Source organism: Doryrhamphus excisus, linkage group LG13 (genome assembly GCF_037039965.1).
Source record: "Doryrhamphus excisus strain RoL-2023G ecotype Guam linkage group LG13, RoL_Dexc_Guam_v1.1, whole genome shotgun sequence".
Taxonomy (NCBI): Eukaryota; Metazoa; Chordata; class Actinopteri; order Syngnathiformes; family Syngnathidae; genus Doryrhamphus; species Doryrhamphus excisus.
Genome location: NC_136369.1, coordinates 3,360,025 through 3,385,788, shown reverse-complemented (window position 1 = coordinate 3,385,788; position 25,764 = coordinate 3,360,025). Strand labels below are relative to the sequence as shown.

Below are 25,764 nucleotides of genomic sequence, written 5' to 3'. Positions count from 1 at the left end.
GGAAAACTACACCGGCGAACCCACGCGCGTATCGGCCGATACCGATACAAGGAAAAAACGCAAATATCGGCCCGATCCTTACTATGAACCAATGATCCAATCCAATGATGCATTGAAATGTATGGTTGTTTGCTTTTGTCATTGATTAATCATTGTTGTCCTCTTTGTGTCATATTGACAGGGTACCCGCTTCTTGGAAGAGTAGGCTGGTGAATTTCAACAGTCTTGGAAATAACTTTGGAATTCTTGATCATATATCTGACAGCTTTTTTGGCAAGCCACAAGCACAATGAGTCTTTTCTGGTTGATCTTAGTAAAGACCTAAAATAAAGTAATTTTATGTCATTATTTGTCAGACATATTTGTCAATACAGTAAAGTCTCGTTATATCGATATCGGTTAAAATGAATTACTACTTATTACGATACTATTTTCATTTCCCGGCAAATTTCTAGTCTTTTATGATATAATTAGCTCCGTTAGTACGATACACGGTTATTATGATAATCCGGTTACTAGGATGCCCTTTTCATCTCCCGCCAGCCAATTTGGTCTGCTTATATCGATACAAAAGCAGCTTAAATCAATCTTTTGATTGAAGGATTTCAATACCAAAAAAGAAAACGGCGAACGGCTGCTTCCAGTCAACTTTATTTTTCACACTTCCACCACCAGAGTGCAGCACACACAGCGGAAAACACCCGTCCCTCGCGCCTACCCCTCCGGGTGGCAACACCTTCCCTATCGATAGTTCCGGGGTAAATTATGAGTAAATCACAGGGTAAATCACTACAACGTAAGTTTATTTTTATTTTCTGTAGTACAAAATGTATTGTAGTACAAAAGCATGCTAGATACGCAATCCATGAACTCAAGGAGAAAATTACATGCCATATCAAAGATCCGCCCACTTTTAATGCAGTTCGGCGCAGGATCGGATATATGGATAGTCCGGTTATATCGGTATTTTTTCCGACTCCCGAGAATATCGATATAACGAGACTTTACTGTATACTGCACTTAGATGACGGTACTTTTAGCATCCGCCTATATCGTTTAATGGGTCACCCGGCTGTGCTCACAGGTGACAAGGATTCAAGAAGCAACAAAAGCCCTACCTGAGCCACCATCAGCCAAATACAGATCTCTGGCCACCAAGACTGAATCCAACATGGACTCAAACAGCAAAAAGTAACCCTGGGAAGAGAGAACACAAGCAGTTTAGTTCAACATTCTGGTAAAAGACTGAAATCTTTCAGTACAATCTCATGACAATAAACTTCAGAGCAAGTAATAAATGCAGTATGGGATATGGCTACATAACAGCTTGACAATTCAAATAGTTTTAATTTTATTAGTGAAAATTTAAATTCCCCATGACCATGAATATTGGCACTCCAAGGGCTGCCACAAAGCATCCAGATTTGACCCTGACACGCCCTCCTGTTGTGCTGGCTAACACATTAACCGTGGTATTATTTAATTGCTGAAAAAGCATTTTGGTCCATGTTGGCGTCTGCTGACGATTTTTTTTTTACCTACTATGACTCAAACTAGCAGATCAGCCAATCAGACTTGCCATGCAATTCAAATGGGATGTGCAAGTTCAATATTTAGGAATGTGGATTATTCATATCTGTCTTGATTTGGCTACAAATTCAGAGTCTGGTGATGTTATAATATGGACATTACATGAGTATTTTACTTCCATCAAAAATGTTGGGTCATACTGATGATTTTTCTCATCTGCTGTATGCATTTTATCTATAACCATTTTTCAAGGTACAACCTTTTCAAATAGTAACGTCAAAACTGAAAAAAAAACTCAATTTTCTGCAATTTCTCCATTTCATCTGCAAATGTTTCTTCCTCCTCAAAAATTATTGACATCACTCAAATTGTTACTAGAATGCTCTGTCTCGTACACCACTATGTTTGTGTAGCTGTACCCAATGGCGTCACTTGTGAAATACGAGAACTACTTCATCATGGCTGGACCCATGAATTGTAAATAGAATTTTTGCGAATTAAAATTTTTAAAATGAACATACAGTGAAGTCTCGCTATATCGATATTGTCGGGAGTCAGAAAAAATATCGATATAACCGGACTGTCGATATATCCGATCCTGCGCCGAACTGCATTAAAACTGGGCAATAATGCACTCGACAACAGAAGAACCAACAAACGCCAGCATGTACATATGAAAAACAGTGATTATTGCAAGAGATAAAAAGATATCTGATTACAACACAATTAAATACATGTATTTGTACGCTTGTGTCTTCGTTGGAATAGGTGTGTATGCTATGTCAGTTGGTTCTTCTGTTGCAGGCATGTGTTTGGCCAGCTATGTGGGGCGGGTTGAGCATGACCTGTGAACCAGGAAGTGCGGGAATCGGTGTGTGTGCTGTGCTCCGGTGGTGGAAGTGTGAAAAATAAAGCCGTTCGCCGTGTTCTTTTTTGGTATTGAAATCCTTAAGCAAAGATTGATTTAAGCTGCTTTTGTATCGATATAAGCAGACCAAATTGGCTGGCGGGAGATGAAAAGGGCATCGTAGTAACCGGATTATCATAATAACCGGGTATCGTACTAACGGAACTAATTATATCATAAAAGACTAGAAATTTGCCGGGAAATGAAAATAGTATCGTAATAAGCAGTAATTCGTTATAACCGATATCAATATAACAAGACTTTACTGTAATTACAAACAATATATATATATTTTTGGATTTGGAGCATCAATAATATTGACCATTAGACTGCATCAGGTTTTCTCTCTTTTATGGAGGGCACAGACAAACAAGGTGAGGTGAGGGCCAGGACAGAACATTTAAACTGGACAGGGAAAGTATATGAGTGCGTGATGACAATGCTTTTTAGTATATGACAAAGACAGGAAGTCGTGCAGAAAGTAAGATGGGGAAGCTGAATAGTAATCGAGTGAAATGACAACCTTTTTATTTATTAACGATTAACAGAAAAAAGGGCAGGGTCAAAGGAAGGAACATGATTTATACCATTATAAAATCGTGAACATCACTGTCATGCCCAGTGTTTATGCAATGACCACAGTGGTGATGTGGATAAACCCCAGAGCTACCTGAACGTTCAACCGATACCGTACATTTTGTGTTCATCAATGCTGGATTGGTCTCAAACCAAAGTCAGATGAACACATTGTTGCTGACTACGGTCCACTCCATGACCTTTAACAGTGTACCGTTTTTAAAACCCTCACAGCATACACCAGCCTCATAATTTAGTGCCCAATTTCACGGGACACTGCTTCACTTGAAGGAAAAAGGGATACGAGAGAGGCCAGAGAGCAGAGTCACACATTAATGGTCAACGATAGACCCGGAGTACTGCCCCTACTGCCTTGACAATGGTGACACCCAACAATTTTACACATTTGCAATATTAATTACCTATATTAGACCCTCTTTCTAGTGAGGTGCAAAGAAGCAATATTACTTAAAGGGGGTTTGCACTTTTTTGTCAAACATGAACACACATTTCTTTCCCTTTTATGTGCATTATAACGTGAGAAAACAAGTTAATATGAGCTAGCTGGGACACAGCTATTTTGACGCTTAAAGGGGACCACTTTTCTGACCTATAAATATAGTTAGAATGTTGTATTCTTGTGTTAAACAATGCCAAAGTTTCAGATAATGAGGCAAGTTCGGGAGGGCCCAAAAGGCGTGGTAAAACTGCACCTTTGTGATTTCACAGAGCGCCGGACTTTTATGTAAGCGCGGTATGAAAGCCAGATAAGCTCTCTGCCCTCCCCCAAGATCTGCTACCCTGTTTACAAATCAAGGTTGAGGCAGAAGTTATTGTATTTGGTGATTCCCAGCAAAAGAAAAATATTTTCCTCTGTCAACGGCATTTCACACGAGACTGTTTTTGTGAACATGAACATGAAATATCTGCCAAATTGTTGCTGGAGCCAGAAGCAGCGCGTTCTCACCGAGAAAAGGTGCACAAATTTCGGAAACGCTGTGCGTCCACGCAGCGTCCTCATGTCCAGCTTCTGAGCTCAACCGCAAGTCAAGTCAAGTCAGGGGTCTCCAGCCAAGCTGCCAGTAGCTCCCAAACACTTTTCAATTAGCTCTCCAAATACTTTATTCATTTATCATCAATTCCTATACCCACTATAGCGCTGCACGGTGGATAAAGTGGTTATCGTGCAGGCCACACAGCTAAGAGATCTGAGTTCAATGCCACCCTCGGCCATCTCTGTGTGGGTTTTCTCCGGGTACTCCGGTTTCCTCCCACATTCCAAAAACATGCTAGGTTAATTGGCGACTCCAAATTGTCCATAGGTATAAATGTGAGTATGAATGGTTGTTTGTCTATATGTGCCTTGTGATTGGCTGGCGACCAGTCCAGGGTGTACCCCGCCTCCCGCCCGAAGACAGCTGGGATAGGCTCCAGCAGGCCCGCGATAAACGGTAGAAAATCAATGAATATACCTACTATATTAGAAGGTTGGGGTCGTTCGTAGTTAGGAAGCACTATAGTCATGTGACCAATCACAGTGGAGTGGGCGTGCCCGGCGGCGGGCTGTGGGTGGAATAAATCTGATCGTTTTGGTGGAAAGCACACATCAAAGGAAAAAGGAATAGGTGGAATAAGTGCTGCGCAGGTTATTGTGTGTAGCTGCTCTGTAGGAGACCACAACTCAATACAAAGGGTCGGGAAATGAGCATAATAAGTCCCCTTTAAGCCCCTAAACAATCCACTTGCAAAATAGAGTCATGTCTCAGCGTCCCGATTAACACTACCTAATGGTGCTGTGTTGTTAGTTTTGAAAAGCTAACGCTAGGTTATAAATCAAGCCTCACACGTGTATTGTTGAGGGTTGTGGCAATAAGCTGAAAAGTTGGTCAACTTTGAGATTTCACATGCTACCAACAAAAAAACAGCACAGACTGACGCAGTGCATACACACGGCTTTCAACTTAGACCGGACAACATCGGGACAAAGACTCAGCAAGATGCTGAGTGTTTTTGTTTATTCTATATGAGGATTATTTTTAATTTACCAGCTCAACAGGGAGCATGTATCTTGATACAGCTATTCCATAAGCATCCCAATAAGAGCGTACATTGTAGGCAAGTGCAACTGTGTGTGTGTGAGTTTCACTATAGCTCTGATCTGCCTAGCACACAGCAACATTATTCTCTGCTTGGAGGAAGGAGGCGTTTTACCTTTTTGACGGAAGTAGCGTTATTTACGATCAGTGAGTCTGTGAAAACAATGTACGTACCTCAGAAAGACGTTCAGGTAATGCTTTAAATCATCATCTTGCATAATCACAACATGTATAAAAAACAATAAAACACTGTTGTATGTTTTTTTAGAGGGCTTTGCAGTCAAAATAGGTGTGTCATGAATTGTTAGTTAGCTCATATTAACTCGTTTTCTGGCATAATAATGCACAAAAAGGGAAAGAAATATGTGTTCATGTTTCACAGTTTCGCAGTTCCCCTTTAAGTTAGTCTTTGCCAATAAATCCCTGCTATGGGTCAGAGTTTTCATTAACACTGATCCCTTGCAGATGATCTACATTCATTTGAAAGTGAGTGTGTGCGTCTGGATAATTAACTGCACATAAAGTAGCTGAAACCAAATACATATTTTATATCACTAAGCGTAATGACAGAAGCAAAGGGGAGGAAGGCCGGGAGAAAGGGAAGATTATTTATCATAAATGAATTATAAACATAGTGAAGGCCGTTTGGCATCTCTCATGCCCGCCTCCACCTGGTTATGTATACAGTAAATAGGAGACTGATATTCTCCCCAGAGGAAATACAATTTTCTTTAATTTGTTAAAGTTGTACCACATTTAAGAGTCTTAACCTTGTTTTATGCTTGTTTACGATTCTTCTCAGTCTCATCCATTCCTTCCAAAGCCTTGAACAATGGCGGCTAAAAGGACAGAGTCTTTTATTGGAGCTGGAACCAATTGATAAGTTACAACTGTGACTGTCATTGCAAATGTTGATCTGAAATTGGAGGACAATGCGTCGTAAGGCACTGTACGCCCTTTGAACGAGTCGTATACATAGCGAAAATTATGTACTACTGTATGTACAAATAGCTGGGGCTATGAAAGGACAGGAACGTGCACAATCCCATAAACATGAAAAAAGCATAAACTAAGAACTTTCATAGCCAAATCGGATTCGTTAGATTTTGTCCACAGTCGACAAGAGCAGACCGAATCGGGATGCCATCAAATGAACAGATCTCATTTTCCATCTCAAAGAAAAAAGTGCTAAAACACTAAGATAAACAATTAAACACTGTAGGTGTGCAACAACAGTACCTTATTTAATTTAGTGACACAGAAAACAGTCTCTGAATTAAAATATCGAGTATTCGCAGCAGAATCGATGGCGCGGAAGAAGTGACGCCGGTGGTTCAGACTTGAGTTTTCGCTTGCACTATGATGATCAGCTTATTGTGATTATTCTGATTATTATTGTGACTGTTCTGATACAAATTAAACCTGCAAAAAAAGCCTGTTGTTCAAGCCTGGTGCTTTGGAGGTGGTCTCACTAACAACTAGTAAGCAATGTAGAATACTACAGTCACAAGTTCTGGTGTCAATTGCTTTTACTGTTTTGTATTTTAGGCCATTTTAGTTATTTTTATGCTTGAAAATGTTTAATATGGCAATTGGTTAAATATGCATATTTGACAATAGGCCATAATCAACCACGACACAGCAATCATTTAATTATTAATGTTTAAAAAAACCGAGATAGAATGAGGGAGTGGTGTTCGAACCGCGATGTAGCAAGCGTCTGTGTACTGTATACAATAAAGAAAGCACCAAATCCTGATGATCAAATCAGGGCACTAACACGGTGAGGCCTAAGGAAAGTGCCAACTTCAGGCAGCCAGGGTTGTGCAGGCAGTATCATTCTGCAGTATATCCAGTTGGCATTTACATAAGAAACTAATGAAAACCCTAATGGGAATAGGCTGAAACAGCTTATATGCGTTAGCGTAAATTAGCATATAAAACATTCCCCCGTGGCCTCAAACACATCTATGCTTGCACAAACGTAAAAATAACAAACACACTTTTATAGCTTTGTTACATCTGTCAGGATTGTTGGCATACATTCACCTTGACACAAAAGCCCGACTTTTCTACAGTATTCTTTATCAACTCTCAACAGAAAATTATTTTCAACCAAGGCAGTGCGGTGACAGCAAAAACTAGCAGTCTGACTTCCATGACAGATGATGGAGTGGACGACTATCAGCTGAGGAAGAACCAATTCCATTTGAGGGCACAGAAACACAGTGAATCACAACATTTTGAAAACATTGGGTGAGTTATGTTTCTCGACAGTTTGCTTCTTTGGGTTTTTATCATTCCGATACGCAAGCAAAAAGAAAAGGAACATCAGCTGCTGCAATACTAAGTATTTAGAGGGGAGATCAGGGGGTTCTTGTAGCTAGTGAATGATACATTTTTGGGGAAAATTTGGAGTGGAAGAGTTTTGCTTGAGCATAGATGCATGTTAAATTTGACAAATTGATGATTCTTAATTCCTTAAAGGAATTATGCTCATTTTGCCCATTTTTCTACCCTTTGTATTGAGTTGGGGCGGCACGGCGGTCTAGTGGTTAGCACGCAGACCTCACAGCTAGGAGACCAGGGTTCAATTCCACCCTCGGCCATCTCTGTGTAGAGTTTGCATGTTCTCCAGGTACTCCGGTTTCCTCCCACATTTCAAAAACATGCTAAGTTAATTGGCCACTCCAAATTGTCCATAGTTATGAATGTGAGTGTGAATGGTTGTTTGTCTATATGTGCCCTGTGATTGGCTGGCGACCAGTCCAGGCTGTACCCCGCCTCTCACCCAAAGACAGCTGGGAAAAAGCAGTAGAAAATGAATGAATTAATGTATGTATTGAGTTGTGCTCCTATGGGAGCAGCAACACACAATAACCCGCACAGAAAACTTTTTAGATTTCGCAAAATCTGAGCTGCATTCCCTTTGATTCATGCTTTCTGCCAAAACGGTCTGTTTTAATTAATTCCACCCACTGCCTGCTGTAATTGGTCACATGCTCAAAGTGCTTCCTAAGGAAATCCACCCCTCTGTGACATCACAAAGGGTCAGTTTTACCACACCTTTTAAAACAGCACTTTTTTCAAGGCCTTCCAAATGCACAAACCTTATCATTTCAAACTGTGGCATTGTTTAACACGAGAATACAACATTCCAACTACTACATTTGTAGGTCATAAAAGTGGAAAAAGCACAAGAGGTCTCCTTTAACAAAATAAAACTACCGCATGAATAATAAAACTAGAAATTTGAAAACATACGTATCTCAGAAAAACCTAAATGTAGAGATTTATGTCAATGGACAGTAAAAACTATTGTACAACTATTTTAAAGGGACTGTATGCAACTGCCTCAAAATTAAATTATTTGAAAACTTCACCACCACTGTTGTTAGATAATGGTTTAAAAACACAGATGATCCAAAAAAAAGACACGTCTAATTTTCACAAGTACAAAGTAAACCGCATAAAAATGGTCCTTGATCAACCTATATAAAATAACTGCCAGTAGCACGTGCACATACACAAAAGCAGTGACTGATTTAGAGTCATTGAGTGGTTACGACAGGCCATACATTCATTTATGTTATGATTTTCACAAGATAAATCTTTCCAGAGTAAACCTGCAATGCGACATAAAACTACAAAGTTGGACCATGTTGTGATTTAGCTATTTCCATGATTTGTGATGTTTTGGGATACTGTGTAGTTGTCGCTATGAAAAGATGTTCTTGCATCAGCAGTTGGAACAATGGTATCTCCTCTCTCCTTCTGCATTTAACACACGTCTGCCTCAATTACTGCAGATCATCACTTGCAGTCCCACGAGGGCCACAGCAAAATAAAAGAGAAGGCCTATGTGCATGAAACTGTGTGTCTGGAAGTGTGTATTCCCCCTATGCTTCACTGACTATCAGGCAGCGCTCTATGTCAGCAAGGCTCTTCTATATACGAGTCTGTTGTCATATGACATTAAATTACCATGAACATAACATATATGCATCACCGTAATAGATTTCTGTGTGTAATCACATGGTGACGGTGGATTGTGCAGGTTGCAAGAGAAACTAATTTCCATTTAAATTCACACAAATGAAAAACACAAAGGAAAGATGGCGTAAGAGTGAATTAATTTGCTACGAGGTTACTGAGGTAGTTTTTACAAGCATTATTAAATCAATGATGAGGATGTAATGTTGCACAGATAGTGGAAACGTTAATGTACGGGCAGCACGATTACGCAGTAGTGAGTATGCCACTGTCTGCAGATTAGGGTTTGAATTTCTGCTGCGTGGCGTTTGCGTGTTCTCCCCGCGCTTGTGTGGGTTTTTTCTGGGTTGCCTGTTTTTTTTACCATGTCAAAATGCAAGCATGTTAACGCGGGGACTCTTAAGGGCTTTTATTTGTGCCCTGAGACTCACATTTCAGGGTGTATCCTGCCTCTTACCCAATGTAAGATTTGGTAGGCCTTAATTCGGAAAAGGGACAGAAAATGGATGTACGCCTGGATGGGGATTGTTTGGGGACTGGAGGAAGACTTTCCCCCCACAAATTCTGAGTGATTGAGTTTTATTAATATTTAAAAAGTTACCATAGTTGTACTTTTTCAGCAATTTTATGTCTCAGAAGCTCCATCTATGACATATTAAGAGCACATAACCCAAAATCTAGCCTTCATGCTGGAATTTAGACATCTTTAGACGTCTTTTAGTCAGCCAGAACAGCACATGGTGTTTGTGTGTCAGCTGTTATACAAATGAGCTGGGGTTGTTCACCAAGAAATGTCATTTGTGCACATTATTCGCTTTTACAGATAACTCATTCAAGAGTGGGGAGGACACAAGCAGTAGCAACACTAACCGCAGGCTTCATTTTAACACACTAGGGGTGTACCGAGACATTCGAGACAACACATGAGATTGGGTCTAAGAGAAAGACTTTAACATTATTAAAAGTAAATACAGTACAATGAAGAAATAAGTGACTGAACAGCGTTGTTAATTTAACGGCGGTGAATTTGGAAATCTCTCAAATTATTACATAAACGATATTATTGTCATTTTATATTATTATTATTTTGAGAGCAAATTATCTGCTAATGTCACAAAAATTAAATCTAGCTACTGGGATTTCAGAGGGAGGAACAGTCTTCCAGAAGATGTGCCACAAACTTTTTTCAATTTTCAATTTCAGGCTGAAAACACTTTGACAACTGAAAGTATTTTATCTGCACTTTGAATTTTTTTTATGGAATGATTTATGGAATTTCATACAATGATTTAATGTTTTATGGAAAGATTTCATGACGTGAAGAACTTTACCTTGTCTTGTTGTGCTCTATAAATAAACTTGCCTTGCCTTCTGGCTCCTCTTGTAAAATCTACAGATTGCATGATTTCAACTTACAAATCCCACAAAACAAGAACAAAGTACCAGAGTTTAAGAGTGACACACTGATTTCTAATAATACTTTTTAAAGTGTTTGACATAAACAAATTCTCATTTGATATGAACACACCTGTGAAAATGCGAGTGTGCTTGTGGGTGAGAGACATGAGTGATTGACAGTCGGATAGATAAAGGGACAGGATGACTGATGACTGCCATCCACTTGTGAGGCAGGTAAGGCTCTCAAGCACTGATAATGAGGCTAAAGGAAGGGCAGCTATTAATTTACCTTCTGCTGCCACAAATACTCACACACACACACACACACTTGATGAATTCTGACATGTTTGTCTCTCTACTTCTCTCTCTGAACTGAAGAAAAAGTACTTTAACTACAATTATTAATTATTAAAACTATAAAAATGTGTTTGTGGTAATTTTGGCTTCCTGGAAAAATGTTATTTCCGGTAATATCTGGTGTAAATTATATTTCCCATGATTCTAAGAGTGCAGCTTGAAGGAGTAGTGATGTGGCGATGTGGACGAATGAAGTGGAAGCTAATATCAACTTTCCAAGTCTTATGCAGTCATTGTGTTTTGATCTGACACATCTTAAGTAAGTTTGATCAACTGTAGAATTACTAGAGCTTCAGTTTGGACCGCCAATTGTCCACTATCTCCAGTGGGTTTGGAAAGGCTGGGATAGCCCAAACTGAATGGCTACTTTGCCTCAAGACAAAAGTGGCTAAGAGAAAGACAACAAAAGAGGGAGGCTGACAAAGTGTGTGACAAAGGAATTATGAGGCTGTTCACTTGTGACGCTGAAAAGGAAGACTTCAGTGATTTTAGTTCCTAGGACAAGCCAGAGGACGAGATTAATGACTTTTCCGGTACGCTACTGTGTAAATCATTACACCCAACCTTTGGAAATAAGAATTCACATGAATTGTGTCACATTTTTTTGCAGAATCAAGCAATAATTCTGAAAAATAAAATTCATATTGTAATTTTTATTCCAGCCCCAACTGTTTCAGCATTGCCAGCAAGTATTGCTCATCTTCATGTTTCATCGCCACCGCACTGTGCTTTTATGTAAGTTGGTCAATTAACAAAGCAGGTTCCTTGGTACTTATAAGTACAAGACTCTAAAGCAACCCTAAAAAGCTAGCAGGCCCATCACTTGTGATTGATCTTGTTGTGTTTCTTTATTTATTTAGTCTTAGGGGACCTCATGATGCCCATCAGGCCTCTAGCTTCTTATCTGATTCCAACTGTTTTTCAGTGTGCCAAGAGAGAGAAGACGGATCAATGGTGTGAGTTATGAAATGACAGCAGTGGGGCTAAAAACAGTCTTTCAAACACTACCAAGACATACAGACACTCATCTGCCCACTTCTCCTCAATCACCATCACCACTGACACGGCACATTCATCACTCGCCTCTGTCTATTAGTCCTGTTAACACTGTCCGTTTGCACACTCTTAACGACTCTGACAGCTTGACACCCGAACTGACTGTATTGGCAAAAAAGTAACTTATTGTTTCAAAACAACACAAACTCTGTAATACAGTAAAGTCTCGTTATATCGATATCGGTTAAAACGAATTACTACTTATTACGATACTATTTTCATTTCCCGGCAAATTTCTAGTCTTTTATGATATAATTAGCTCCGTTAGTACGATACACGGTTATTATGATAATCCGGTTACTAGGATGCCCTTTTCATCTCCCGCCAGCCAATTTGGTCTGCTTATATCGATACAAAAGCAGCTTAAATCAATCTTTGCTTAAGGATTTCAATACCAAAAAAGAACACGGCGAACGGCTGCTTCCAGTCAACTTTATTTTTCACACTTCCACCACCAGAGTGCAGCACACACAGCGGAAAACACCCGTCCCTCGCGCCTACCCCTCCGGGTGGCAACACCTTCCCTATCGATAGTTCCGGGGTGAATTATGTGCCGGTAACCGGTAATCACTACAGCGTAAGTTTATTTTTATTTACTGTAGTACAAAATGTATTGTAGTACAAAAGAATGCTAGATACGCAATCCATGAACTCAAGGAGAAAATTACATGCCATATCAAAGATCCGCCCACTTTTAATGCAGTTCGGCGCAGGATCAGATATATGGATAGTCCGGTTATATCGGTATTTTTTCCGACTCCCGAGAATATCGATATAACGAGACTTTACTGTACTTAAAGTAATATTTCTGGTTGGTGGATGGTAGAATCATCTTTCATGTCAAATTTAACTAGTAGTTACCATGGAATATTTCATTTAAAAAAATTAAGCAATCATGTCTCTCTTTTCGACTACTAACCCTGCTAAAAAAAAAAAAAAAATCCTGTAACAGTGTTAGATATTTGATCTACCTGTACATGCGTAGTCTTCGTCGCGAAATTGAGTGTAGCGAGGTGTCATGTTAGTCCGTCTGTAGCTTGGTTAATATAGAAGTCCGTTATGTAAATGGAACATTGTTGGCACTTTTTTAGTGTTTTAGCATCAAAATACATATTTCCCACGACGTCCTACCTCATATTAACTAGTTTTCACATGCTAGAATGCACAGAAAAAAATATGTATTCATGTTTCACATAAGGATTGTGAATGATGGGCAACATCCCAAAAAAGCATAATGCCGTGGGGGTTGTGCCCTCATCAGCTGCGTGCCGTTTTGACATTTTTATACTGTGCACAACTTTGATCGTGGATGAAAATGAAAACTGTGTTGTAACCGCACTGACTGAGTTGTACTGCTTGGAAACAACCAGGTGTATGCAAGACTGTTGTCATCATTTTTCAGGAGGTAAGGAACAACCCATCCTATTTTTTTTATATTTCTCACTGAATAATGAATGAATGTTAATGACCAAACTATAATTCCAAATTAGGACTGTTATGCCATGATGGAAGTCTACATGAACTCGACACACTAGATCAATGAAAGTTCTCTCCGAGGCATTTTAACATATCATGAAGTACACTAGCAAGAAAGTCTATACCGATACAATGAATGTTTTGTCATTTATTGTCCTTTTTATGATTGATCAGATTTTAGGGCAACCTTTTAAATTTTGCCGTCTCAGAGAAATGTCAGCCACCGGTGCGGTGATGAGAAGTGACTAGAAGATTCTTAGATATATTAGCACTCTGTGAGCCAGTGTCATCAGATATTATGCCCCCTATCCTTCACCGTTCCACGAGCATGTCACCCGTCGAATTTCAATTTCCCCGGTGAGGGGATAGGAAGGCTCTGTCTGACGACCCCTGTACGTGACCCTGGGGTTTCACGATGGATGGGGGAGGTGGAGTGGACACATACAGGATGCTCATGAATTAGGGATGACTTCAGCAGTGCGTTCAACTTTGGCCGTGCCGCCTGTATCGCCACACACAATCTCCCTGATAAATGGGCATCAAGTCAAAATAAGACTGCTCCTCCTGGTTAGATATTCAGGGGAGCTCATATTTTCAGCTTACTCCCGTTTAAGACATGTTTAAAACATGTAGAACAGCTTCTGCTACAATGGATTCTGCATGGTTAACCGCACCATCTATTCTTATCACAAGCGGTTCACATTCTGTCAATCCATAGTCTCTCTTATTGTCTTTGAGGACCTTGGCTCATGTTAAAACAGAAAAGGGCCTTTCCAAAACTGGTCCCACAAAGTTGGGAGCACAGCGTTGTCCAAAATAAGCTGGTTAGATGAATAATTAATTTCATTTGTACAAGCTCTGTACTTGTACAAGAACAATTAAAACACTGTAATTTATCAAGACTGGCATATTTTTAAAAGGTTGTGCAGAATCCATGTACATATTTATATAGTAAACGTCTACAGTATACATGTACATATTGCATCTGCGTGCACTGACCATCCATTCAGAGATGATGATGTCCACCTTCTCTACAGGGAGGCAGATGTCTTCTATGCGGCCTTTGAGGAAAGTGATCTTGTCCTCCAGCTGGTTTGACCTGCACAAAACAAAACATTCAAGCTTTACAAAACGTACAAACTTAGCTCATACGTAGTTCTTCAACTCAAGGAAAGCACCTGTGGTTTCTAGCCAGATCTAACATCCTGACATATTTCATTACAGGGCTGTTCGCTCAACCCTGATCTTGCGCTCTCTCGCTCTCTTAAACACAAACATACACACACACACACACACAGGAGAAGACTTTCTGCTAGGGATGTCCAATATTTGCCGATAACAGATATGCCGAAATTGTCAAACTCACAATTTCCGATTCAGATATGCACCAATACCAATATGTGTAACATTACATATATTTTTATTGAGCATTGTTTATTTTCTATCATGCCCTCCCAAAAGACAGACATTTTTTTAGCGCCACCCTATTTGAAAAACAAGAGGAACTGATGATATTTATTCAGTTATCTGTACTGTACAGACTGAACTTAAAACTGAAACCAGAAAAATGCAACAAAATGGAGACCATACAAGCATATTTAGGAGTCAAATTGTTGAGTACTATAAATTTGTACATGTTGGCAGGTGTGCATTAAAATGACCCCCCCCCCCGACAGTTCCCCACCACAACCCTCCGGTGCCCGTCAAAATATTTGAGAAGCAATGTTGTAAAGTACTCTTAAGTACTTCTAAATGAGTACAGTTTTTTGGGGGCTATAATTTATATAGTTTTAGTTAAAAGGGGACCTATTATGCTTTTCCAACTTTTCTGACCTGTAAATGTAGTTAGAATGTTGTATTCTCGTGTTAAATGGTACCAAAGTTTCAGATAATGACGTTTGCATATTTGGAAGTGAGCCCTGAAAAAAGTTTAGGATTGCTCAAAACGCTGGGTTTCAAAAGGCGTGGTAAAACTGCCCCTTTGTGATGTCACAGAGGGGCTGGCTTCCTTATATGGTTCATAGTTAGGAAGCACTTGGGGCTTGAGACCAATCACAGCGGAGTGGGCATGCCCGGAGGCGGGCCGTGGGTGAAATCAATTAAAACGAACCACTTTGGCGGGAAGCACAAATCAAAGCAAATACAGCTGCAATAGGTGCAGAATCTGCATAATAGGTTCCTTTAAAGGCACATTTTTTGCTCTATAGCTGATGTAATGTGAATTGCGCACAAAACAGGGCAGTGACGTTGACATAGTACGATCAGTGCTCAATGCGGGATCTCTTTCTGTTTCCCAGAGTGCATTGTTGTACTGTCTGCACAATAACATCCATTGTACAGTAAAGTCTCGTTATATCGAAGTACTGCTTATTACGATACTATTTTCATTTCCCGGCAAATTTCTAGTCTTTTATGATATAATTAGTTCCGTTAGTACGATACCTGGTTATTATGATAATCTGGTTACTACGATGCCCTTTTCATCTCCCGCCAGCCAATTTGGTCTGCTTATATCGATACAAAAGCAGCTTAAATCAATCTTTGCTTAAGGATTTCAATACCAAAAAAAGAACACGGCGAACGGCTGCTTCCAGTCAACTTTATTTTTCACACTTCCACCACCAGAGCGCAGCACACACACCGATTCCCGCACTTCCTGGTTCACAGGTCAGCCTCAACCCGCCCCACATAGCTGGCCAAACACATGCCTGCAACAGAAGAACCAACTGACATAGCATACACACCTATTCCAATGAAGACACAAGCGTACAAATACATGTATTTAATTGTGTTGTATTCAGATATCTTTTTATCGCTTGCAATAATCACTGTTTTTCATATGTACATGCTGGCGTTCGTGGTTTCTCTCGTGTGTATAGAACAATGTCGAGTGCATTATTGCCCAGTTTTAATGCAGTTCGGCGCAGGATCGGATATATCGACAGTCCGGTTATATCGATAATTTTTCCAACTCCCGACAATATCGATATAACGAGACTTTACCGTAACAGTTTAGTAACCACTACATTTAGGCAAATATTCTATAAGCAAATAACTCATCAGATGGCGATCTACTGGTTGAGATCCCATGATAGCGTCAATATTTTCATGCTGGACAACTATGTGTTTGCGTTGAACAACTTAGACAACCAGTGTTTTGAAGACTTGACATAATTATTACAATGTGAACAAAATTGCTTGCTTGCTTTAAAGACAGAACGTCATCCTGGTTTAAAAAAAAAAAAAAAAAAGTCACATTTGGAGTCCGTGGACCAGAGGCTAGACAAATAACTATAACTAGTTAGCTGCCACCAGTGAGACAGTCAAGCCAGGCAAAATGTACTGCAATACAATTAAAATGTGATCACACACAAATCACCACAAAGGCATCGACAGACTGCGAGAAACTGTCGTCAATTCACTGCACATTTCTCAGACTCTCTTTCATTCTCAAGATTAGGAATGTCCCTTGTCCACTCAATATGGGACACATACTTTTATCTAAATGCATATGCACAAAATGAAAATGAAAAATTCACTCACAAGGTCTCATATTTTAGTCACAAAATGTCACCATTTAGTTCAGAGCCCTGGATCAGCATTGACAGTTCTCCTGAACTTTTGGCTATTCAGGGAGGTGAAGTGGAAAAAATTAACTGAAGGCCAACAGAGGTGTGAATGAGGTAGGAACTGCAGGATTACCAGTACGGCTTGAATGATCCCTCCCATCAGTCCAGCCATCCTGGGTATCAATCTCTGTGAATATTCCATTATCATGGCACTTAATGTTACCAAGGACAGAACAATTACTCACAGTGGCCAAGAGTGCATTTCTGTTGCAGCGATGCTTATCTTGAACTGTCTTCCCCTTCTCTCCCTCTCTGCTCTCGGGCTGCTATCACCTCCTCCCAGAGTCCAAGACTCCCACCCCCTCACCCACAACCCCCAGCCTTCACGAGAGGGAAACACTGTAATCTCATTATTGGGGTAATTTAGAGGACAATGTCAGGGCTCAGAGATGAGAGTCAGTATCTGCGCAGCCTTGTAAGGAAATGTATAAGTGCCAGGCTGACTGTGGGAGAAACAAAGGCTGTATATTTCAACATAGTGAGTGAGTGAATGTTTTGACACGTCATTGCAAATAATAACAGATTGGGCTGTAAAATTATTATTTTTCAACAATAACCACATTTTTAAATAATTACAGTTGCCCTCATAACGTTTAATATATGTAAAAACATTTTTTATTTCAGCTATAGCTGTGTAATAGCTGAACTATTTAAATAGTTTTTGTTTTAATGGTTTAATGCAGGTGTGTCCTGTCTGACCTAAGTGTCATTTGTAGTCTGCAAATGAATAAAGCAGACATCTTAATTTCATATTATGGTAATGGTAATGGTTTTATTTCATGTGAACATGCATCAGATTACAATTGAGTGCATCACATAATCAGTTCACAGTTCCACATGTCCTAAAGGAGTAGGAAGAAGCAAAGCTTATTAAATCCTACCCCTCCATCTGGTACTTTTACAATCAGTAACTGTTACATTTGTTCACTTCCTGCTTTCCATAATACAGGTTAAGGTTTTTTTTTTTTTGTTTGTTTTTTTTTTGTTTGTTTGTTTTTTAATAATGCACCTCGTACCAAAGTACGAGGTGATATGAGCATCCAATGCCATAATGGGTACCATAGTAAGTGTCAATATAGTGATATACAGTGAAGAAAATAAGTATTTGAACACCCTGCTATTTTGCTATTTCTCCCACTTAGAAATCATGGAGGGGTCTGAAATTTTCATCGTAGGTGCATGTCCACTGTGAGAGAGATAAACTAAAAAGAAAAATCCAGAAATCACAATGCATGATTTTTTAACAATTTATTTGTGTGATACAGCTGCTAATAAGTATTTGAACACCTGAGAAAATGAATGTTAATATTTGGTACAGTAGCCTTTGTTTGCTATTACAGAGGTCAAACGTTTCCTGTAGTTTTTCACCAGGTTTGCACACACTGCAGGAGGGATCTTGGCCCACTCCTCCACACAGATCTTCTCTAGATCAGTCAGGTTTCTGGGCTGTCGCTGAGAAACACGGAGTTTGAGCTCCCTCCAAAGATTTTCGATTGGGTTCAGGTCTGGAGACTGGCTGGGCCATGCTAGAACCTTGATATGCTTCTTACGGAGCCACTCCTTGGTTTTCCTGGCTGTGTGCTTCGGGTCGTTGTCGTGTTGGAAGACCCAGCCACGACCCATCTTCAATGCTCTGACAGAGGGAAGGAGGTTGTTCCCCAAAATCTCACAATACACGGCCCCAGTCATCCTCTCTTTAATGCAGTGCACTCGTCCTGTCCCATGTGCAGAAAAACACCCCCAAAGCATGATGCTACCACCCCCATGCTTCACAGTAGGGATGGTGTTCTTCGGATTGTACTCTTCATTCTTCTTCCTCCAAACACGCTTATTGGAATTATGACCAAAAAGTTCTATTTTGGTCTCATCTGACCATAAAACTTTCTCCCATGACTCCTCTGTATCATCCAAATGGTCATATGCAAACTTAAGACGGGCCTTGACATGTGCTGGTTTAAGCAGGGGAACCTTTGGTGCCATGCATGATTTCACATCATGACGTCTTAGTGTATTACCTACAGTAACCTTGGAAACGGTGGTCCCAGCTCTTTTCAGGTCATTGACCAAGTCCTGTCGTGTAGTTCTGGGCTGATTCCTCACCTTTCTTAGAATCATTGAGACCCCACGAGGTGATATCTTGCATGGGGCTCCACTCCGATTGAGATTGACCGTCATGTTTAGCTTCTTCCATTTTCTAATGATAGCTCCAACAGTGGACCTTTTTTCACCAAGCTGCTTGGTAATTGCTCCGTAGCCCTTTCCAGCCTTGTGGAGGTGTACAATTTTGTCTCTGGTGTCTTTGGACAGCTCTTTGGTCTTCGCCATGTTACAAGTTAAAGTCTTACTGATTGTATGGGGTGGACAGGTGTCTTTATGCAGCTAACGACCTCAAACAGGTGCATCTGATTCAGGATGATACATGGAGTGCAGGTGGACTTCTAATGGGCAGACTAACAGGTCTTTCAGGGTCAGAATTCTAGATGATACACAGGTGTTCAAATACTTATTTGCAGCTGTATCACACAAATAAATTGTTAAAAAATCATGCATTGTGATTTCTGGATTTTTCTTTTTAGTTTATCTCTCTCACAGTGGACATGCACCTACGATGAAAATTTCAGACCCCTCCATGATTTCTAAGTGGGAGAAATAGCAAAATAGCAGGGTGTTCAAATACTTATTTTCTTCACTGTATATAGCACATCATGACTGGTTCAAGACTCTTCATCCTTGTATTTAGCAAACATCAACTGCTTGTATTGTTTCTTGAATTGGCTCATCGTTGTGCATTGTTTGAGGTCCTTACTCAATCCATTCCATAGTTTGATTCCACATACTGAAATGCTATGGCTTTTTAACGTAGTCCTAGCATAGAAGTGTTTCAAATGTACTTCTTCCCTGAGATCATATTTCTCCTCTCTTGTAGAGAAGTATTGGATGACATTTTTAGGTAATTCGTTGTTTTTAGCCTTATGCATTATTTTAGCTGTTTGAAGATGAACTATATCAGCAAGTTGAAGTATTTGTGATTTTAGAAATAAGGAGTTAGTATGTTCTCTGTAGGCGGCATTATGAATTATCCTTACTGACCTTTTTTGCAGTACATTTAGCGAGTGAAGATTGCTTTTATAGTTATTAGCCCATATTTCCACACAATAAGTAAGATATGGTAGAACCAGAGAGCAATAAAGAGTGTGGAGTGATTTCTGATTGAGAACCAGTTTTGCTTTGTTCAATACTGAAATATTTCTGGCCACCTTATGTTGTATATTTGTAATATGAGGTTTCCAGCTCATATTTTCATCTATTCATCTATATATTAAAAAAATTAATTATTAAATTATTGTTAAATTTAAATAAAAAAAATATTAAAATTCTATTTGCTCAAATGTAACTCAAAGCTGAACTACAGGCCTTTTCTTTAATGATGTTTACTGTAATTATTTTTAATTGTTCAGCATGTCCATGCATTGCTTGAACAAGAAGTGAACAATATCACATCATTGCCTCCCTCACTCATATCTGCTAACAGCATCCATACTACGGAAGTGATTTTGTCGCAATACTGCATTACACTGACACTAACAGTGCGTGCTTAACATGCTGCTATGCTTCTAATACTACTTAACATGACTGGTAGCAAATACACAAAACATAAGTGACTTACTCTGCATTGATATAAAAAGTGGGTTACAGCATATACTGTATGCACAAATGAATCCCCCTTCCTTTATGACTAATGAAGGTTGAGTTTCAAACATCCATTTCACTTTGTGGTCACAATTCAGAGCATTTTATTGGACAATCCATCAATTCCAGCCATTAAAAAAAGTATCTAGACATTATCCATTAAGGAAGTGACTGTGAAGGAAGAAATTCAGCCTTTCATTTAAACTTCAGCTACGGAGAGGAGACAGGAGATGGATGCTCTCATGCAACCAACAGAAGCCACTTTAATTACCATCCTGATATTAACCAAAAGCAGAACCTGTTTGCCACGTGTGTTGCTTAGAGGGTGGAGTGCAATGTTCACTGCTGGCAAACCTGCAACGCACCCTGCATGCCAACTCGTGCTCCCACAGCGAGTCAGTGGGCTGCAAAATTAAAATGTCCTATTCCTTCAGCAAACCCCGTTGTTTTGCTTATAAGAAACTCTCTTACGTAACAACGATAATGGCAGTCGTAAAAGACTCTTAACTAAAAAATGTTTCAAGAGGCAGAGCTGTGAAGAGGGACGAGCATGTGTGTACGTAGATGTGGGAACAGCACAGACTCTGGTGGAGGTAAATTGATTTGAGAACCTGAGCATACAGTAGAGTATTGGAAATACCACAGCACCCTTGATGGGGGTAATATAATAAAAGTTCCAGTGGGGGTTTTCTACATATTTGTATGTTTGCAAGTGCATGTGTGTCAACCAATGTCAAACCCCAACTGTGCCGAGGCATGCACTATTCAGTCAGACTACAGGTGTAAATGATGTGTATTAAGGCTAACTGACTTGTACTCAGCAGGAAGGACGGCCATCAACTGTACATCATGTAACGGACAACTGTTACCAAGATTTTTGCATATCTGGACTTGTCATAGCACACTAACATTGTCAGGGCTCTACATTAAAAACAAAAATGACTTGCCCATGGGGAATCCTTAAGGTGAGAACTACTTACCCGAAAATAAAAAGACTGCCATAATGATATCATCTAATTTTTGTGGCATCACATGAGAATCTCAAACAAAGATTAAATGATTATCATTTCTTGTGGTTGTTTTCCTACATAGATCATGACGTTGCATGGAAATCTGGATTGTCAAGAGACTTCTAGGCACTTTGCCTTTTATAAGTTGTTGCACCACAATGAAACATTATTGAATAGACACATTTGTGTACTAGTAAAGTGTTTTTAATCCAGAAAAAAATGCTCAATGGTCAAACAATAATTTGTGAAGCAAAGGTGAGAAAAATCCACAGAGAAATGGAAGCGCTAGATTTTGTAGCTTGTGCAAAATCAGCACTTGGTATTGGATCTAATCGGTGGTGTTTCATTGTGACCACTTCAAATTGTCACAGCAATGTGATTCACTCACCTGTGCCATCATTTGATTTGCTGCCGCTAATAAAATACTTGTTTAGGAGGCACTGGTTCATCACTTTTTGCTGTTTTCCTTCACAAGTTGTTGAAGAATTAGACCATGTTGGCAGGGACGCCATGATAGATGTTTTCATAGTCAAACGATCACTGATTGGTTGATCGCGAACAAGAACGGGTGTGGGTAAAACGCAGACTGTGGACTGCGGTCTAAATAAACGATTCTGATTGGTCCATTTCAAGATTTGCAAGGATTGGTTTGCAAATTACCAGCGTAATTACGCAGTCCGTGTTTTACCAACACCCAACAAAAAACGCTTTAAAAAAAACTCTTGGCAGTATGGAATGCCAAAGTGCACTTGCCCGACGGGAATATCACTGATTGGATTTACTTGCCCGAATTTTGTTTTAACTTGCCCCGGGCCATCGGTACATCGTTATTGTCGAGCCCTGATTGTAAATAGAAGTAAACATGCAAGCATAGCAATGACATTAAAGTAAAAAAAAAAGTTAAAGTTTCATTCCATTTCAATTTCGGAGCCAGGCTCCTGCATCGTTATATTCAGTACATACTAGTTCCGTATATACGTAGGTCTAAATTAGAGTTGGGTTCTTTCAAACTGAAAATGCCGCCAAAAAAGTATGTGTCCCATATTGGGACAAAGTAAATATTTTTAGCTTTGTTTTGACCATTCCTAATTTTCCACAGATAAAGGCACTAAACATTATTTTAATTTGGAATTTGGAACTGACAGATGAGGAGAGACAAGACTACGATGTTTGCAGATGACATTGTGATTTGTAGTGAGAGTAGGGAACGGGTGGAGGAGATGCTAGGAGAGTGAAGGTTTGCCCTGGAAAGGAGAGGAATGAAGATTTGCCGCAGCAAGACGGAGCATATACGTATGTGTGTGAATGAGAGGGACCCAAGTGGAAGAGTGAGGTTACATTGAAAAGAGATACAGAAGGTGGAGGATTTTAAGTGCTTGGAGTCAATAGTTCAGAGCAATGGAGATTGTCAAACGGAGGTGAAGAAGTATGTGCAGGCACGGGTGGAACGGGTGAAGAAAAATGTCAGGCGTGATGTGTGATAGAAGAGTTTGAGCTAAAATGAAAGGAAAGGTATACAAAACTGTGGTGAGACCAGCCATGTTGTTTGGTCTAGAGACAGTGCCACTGAGGAAAAGACAGGAAGCAGAACTGGAGGTAGCAGAGATGAGGATGCTGAGGTTCTCATTGGGAGTGACCAGAATGGATAGGATCAGGAACAAGTACATCAGAGGGACATTACATGTTAGAATCCTTGGAGATAAAGTCAGAGAGGCCAGACTGAGATGGTTGGGACATGTCCAGAGGAGAGATAGTGAATATATTGGTAGAAGGATGCTGCCTGGTAGGAGGCGTAGAGGAAGACCAAAGAGGAGGTTTATGGATGTAGTGAAGGAGGACATGAGGGTAGTTGGTGTGAGAGAGACAGATGCAGAAGACAGGGTTGGATGGAGGGGATTGATTTACTGTGGCGACCCCTGAAGGGAAAAGCCCAAAGAGAAAGAAGAAGAAGAAGTCCAGTAATGTCAGTCTTCTAAAAAAAAAATACTAGAGAAAGTAAACATTTTGCAGTTGTCTTAGATATTTCCCAGCTGCAACTGTAGTGTAAAGAGAGGACACATGAAATACTTGCTGATTAAGCTTTTGGTACTTCTGTTTCTATGCATTGTGAATTGGATTCTAATAAAGAGGCTGAGAAACTTTAGAGAAAAAATTACACATGGTAGTTCCCGCACTGCTAATTAGTAGAAACGTGTTTTTTGCTTGTTTGAAAATGCTTTCTTCTTGCTTTTAATAAATTGATGTCATGAATGTATACAGCAGTATTTGTGCACAATGACACATAATGTGTCACTTAGTTCAAAAGAAAAATGTCTTCTGGAAGTTATCTTGAGGACAAGTTACTGTGTGTTACCTGACTATGTCCATGGCCTGGTAGATGATTTCCGACTGGTCAACAGCAATGACTTTCTTGGCTCCAGCCTTGGCAGCAAACATTGATAGTATTCCGGTACCACAACCCACATCTAAAACGACCTTTAGGAATAAAAGAAGAGTCAGAGGATATAATTTGATTGTAATTTTCTTAAAAGTAATGTTAAAATCTTGTCTCCTAGTTGCAATAGATGGGCAGAACATGCTCCACTCAGAGATCACTGCAATAGTCAAGGTGAGCGATACATAAACCACAAGCTGTTTTATCAGGAGTTGGGTGGCAACCTGAGCCAGATAAGGCAAGACAGGGTGAAAGATGCAACATTGTCAGAGAATGATTGCTGGTCATCAATCACTCAGCTTTTTCGGAACCTTGCTTAGAATAAAGCGATGGTCGTGTTCACATTATGCAGATGGGGTAAGCAGCAGGACCAGAAACTACATAAAAGTTACTGAGATGGACGACAATGGGTGAAAAGGGTGACAGCTATCTGTGTGTTCCTGATTCTGAGACACTACAGAACCAGAGTGAAAAAGCATAGTTCATACCCAAAGCAGTATTGCCTTTTTAAAGGGGACCTATTATGCTTGTCCCACTTTTCCGACCTATAAATGTAGTTGGAATGTTGCATTTTCGTGTTAAACGATGCCAGAGTTTCAGATAATGAGGTTTGTGCATTTGAAAGTGAGCATTGAAAGAAGTTTGAGATGGCTCCTGGCACTTCCCTGTAGGAACAAACTCCGAACCTGGGTAGACAGTCTTCTCCATCATTGCACCCACCCCCTGGAATCCATTGCCCTGTTCACTCCGTGGCGAGGTTTCCACATGTTGGGCTTCACTTGAGCTTCACCGCACCAGCGGTGCTACGTACGTTACCACTCTGGGTTCATGCACAGTAAGTCAGGGGTCTCCAGCCAGTAGATCATGAGCTGCCAGTAGCTCCTAAACACTTTTCAATTAGCTCTCCTTTATTCATTTATCATCAACTCCTATACCCGCTATATTAGAAAGTGAAGTTTGTTCATAGTGACCAATCACAGCGGAGTGGGTGTGCCTGGAGGCGGTTCGTGGGTGGAATAAATTAAAAAATTTGGCAGGAAGCACAAATCCAAGGTAATGCAGCTAGAATAGGTGCATATTCTGGGAAATCTAGAAAGTGTTCTGTGTTGGTTATTGTGTGCAGCTGCTCTATAAGAGCCCACAACTCAATAGGGATGAAAAATGAGCATAATAGGTCCCCTTTAGGGCATTATTGCAGGGCTGCAACAACAAATTGCTAAAAATCTACAAAAAGCCGTCAAATTCCCTTTCAGAACTTTGTCAATGCTGTCTGATTGACCATCTGATTTGGAACCTATTTGGGCACCAGATTTTAAGGCGAACCATCGATTTTTGATCAAATCAAAGGCTTTTAAGTACGCCTTACAGTGCGGAGAAAAAAGGTATTTGTCACCATGTACAGTGAAGAAAATAAGTATTTGAACACCCTGCTATTTTGCTATTTCTCCCACTTAGAAATCATGGAGGGGTCTGAAATTTTCATCGTAGGTGCATGTCCACTGTGAGAGAGATAAACTAAAAAGAAAAATCCAGAAATCACAATGCATGATTTTTTAACAATTTATTTGTGTAATACAGCTGCAAATAAGTATTTGAACACCTGTGTATCATC

General features: G+C 39.9%; 1 protein-coding gene and 1 long non-coding RNA gene across 4 annotated transcripts in view; one reads left to right on the top strand and one right to left on the bottom strand.

Annotated features, from left to right (window-relative positions):
- LOC144901589 (uncharacterized) overlaps nt 1-25,764 on the top strand; it is a 229,652-nt gene that overhangs the window by 24,354 nt on the left and 179,534 nt on the right. The gene's annotated exons all lie outside the window — the stretch shown is intronic.
- The window catches only part of prmt3 (protein arginine methyltransferase 3), a 70,828-nt gene that overhangs the window by 35,716 nt on the left and 9,348 nt on the right, over nt 1-25,764 (bottom strand). For all 3 annotated transcript variants that reach the window (XM_058088916.2, XM_058088919.2, XM_058088918.2), the window contains exons 9-11: nt 24,072-24,193; nt 14,389-14,488; nt 1,119-1,197 (exon numbers count right to left, since the gene is read on the bottom strand). In XM_058088916.2, the coding sequence (XP_057944899.2) occupies nt 1,119-1,197; nt 14,389-14,488; nt 24,072-24,193 (301 nt within the window). The remainder of the gene's footprint in view (nt 1-1,118; nt 1,198-14,388; nt 14,489-24,071; nt 24,194-25,764) is intronic.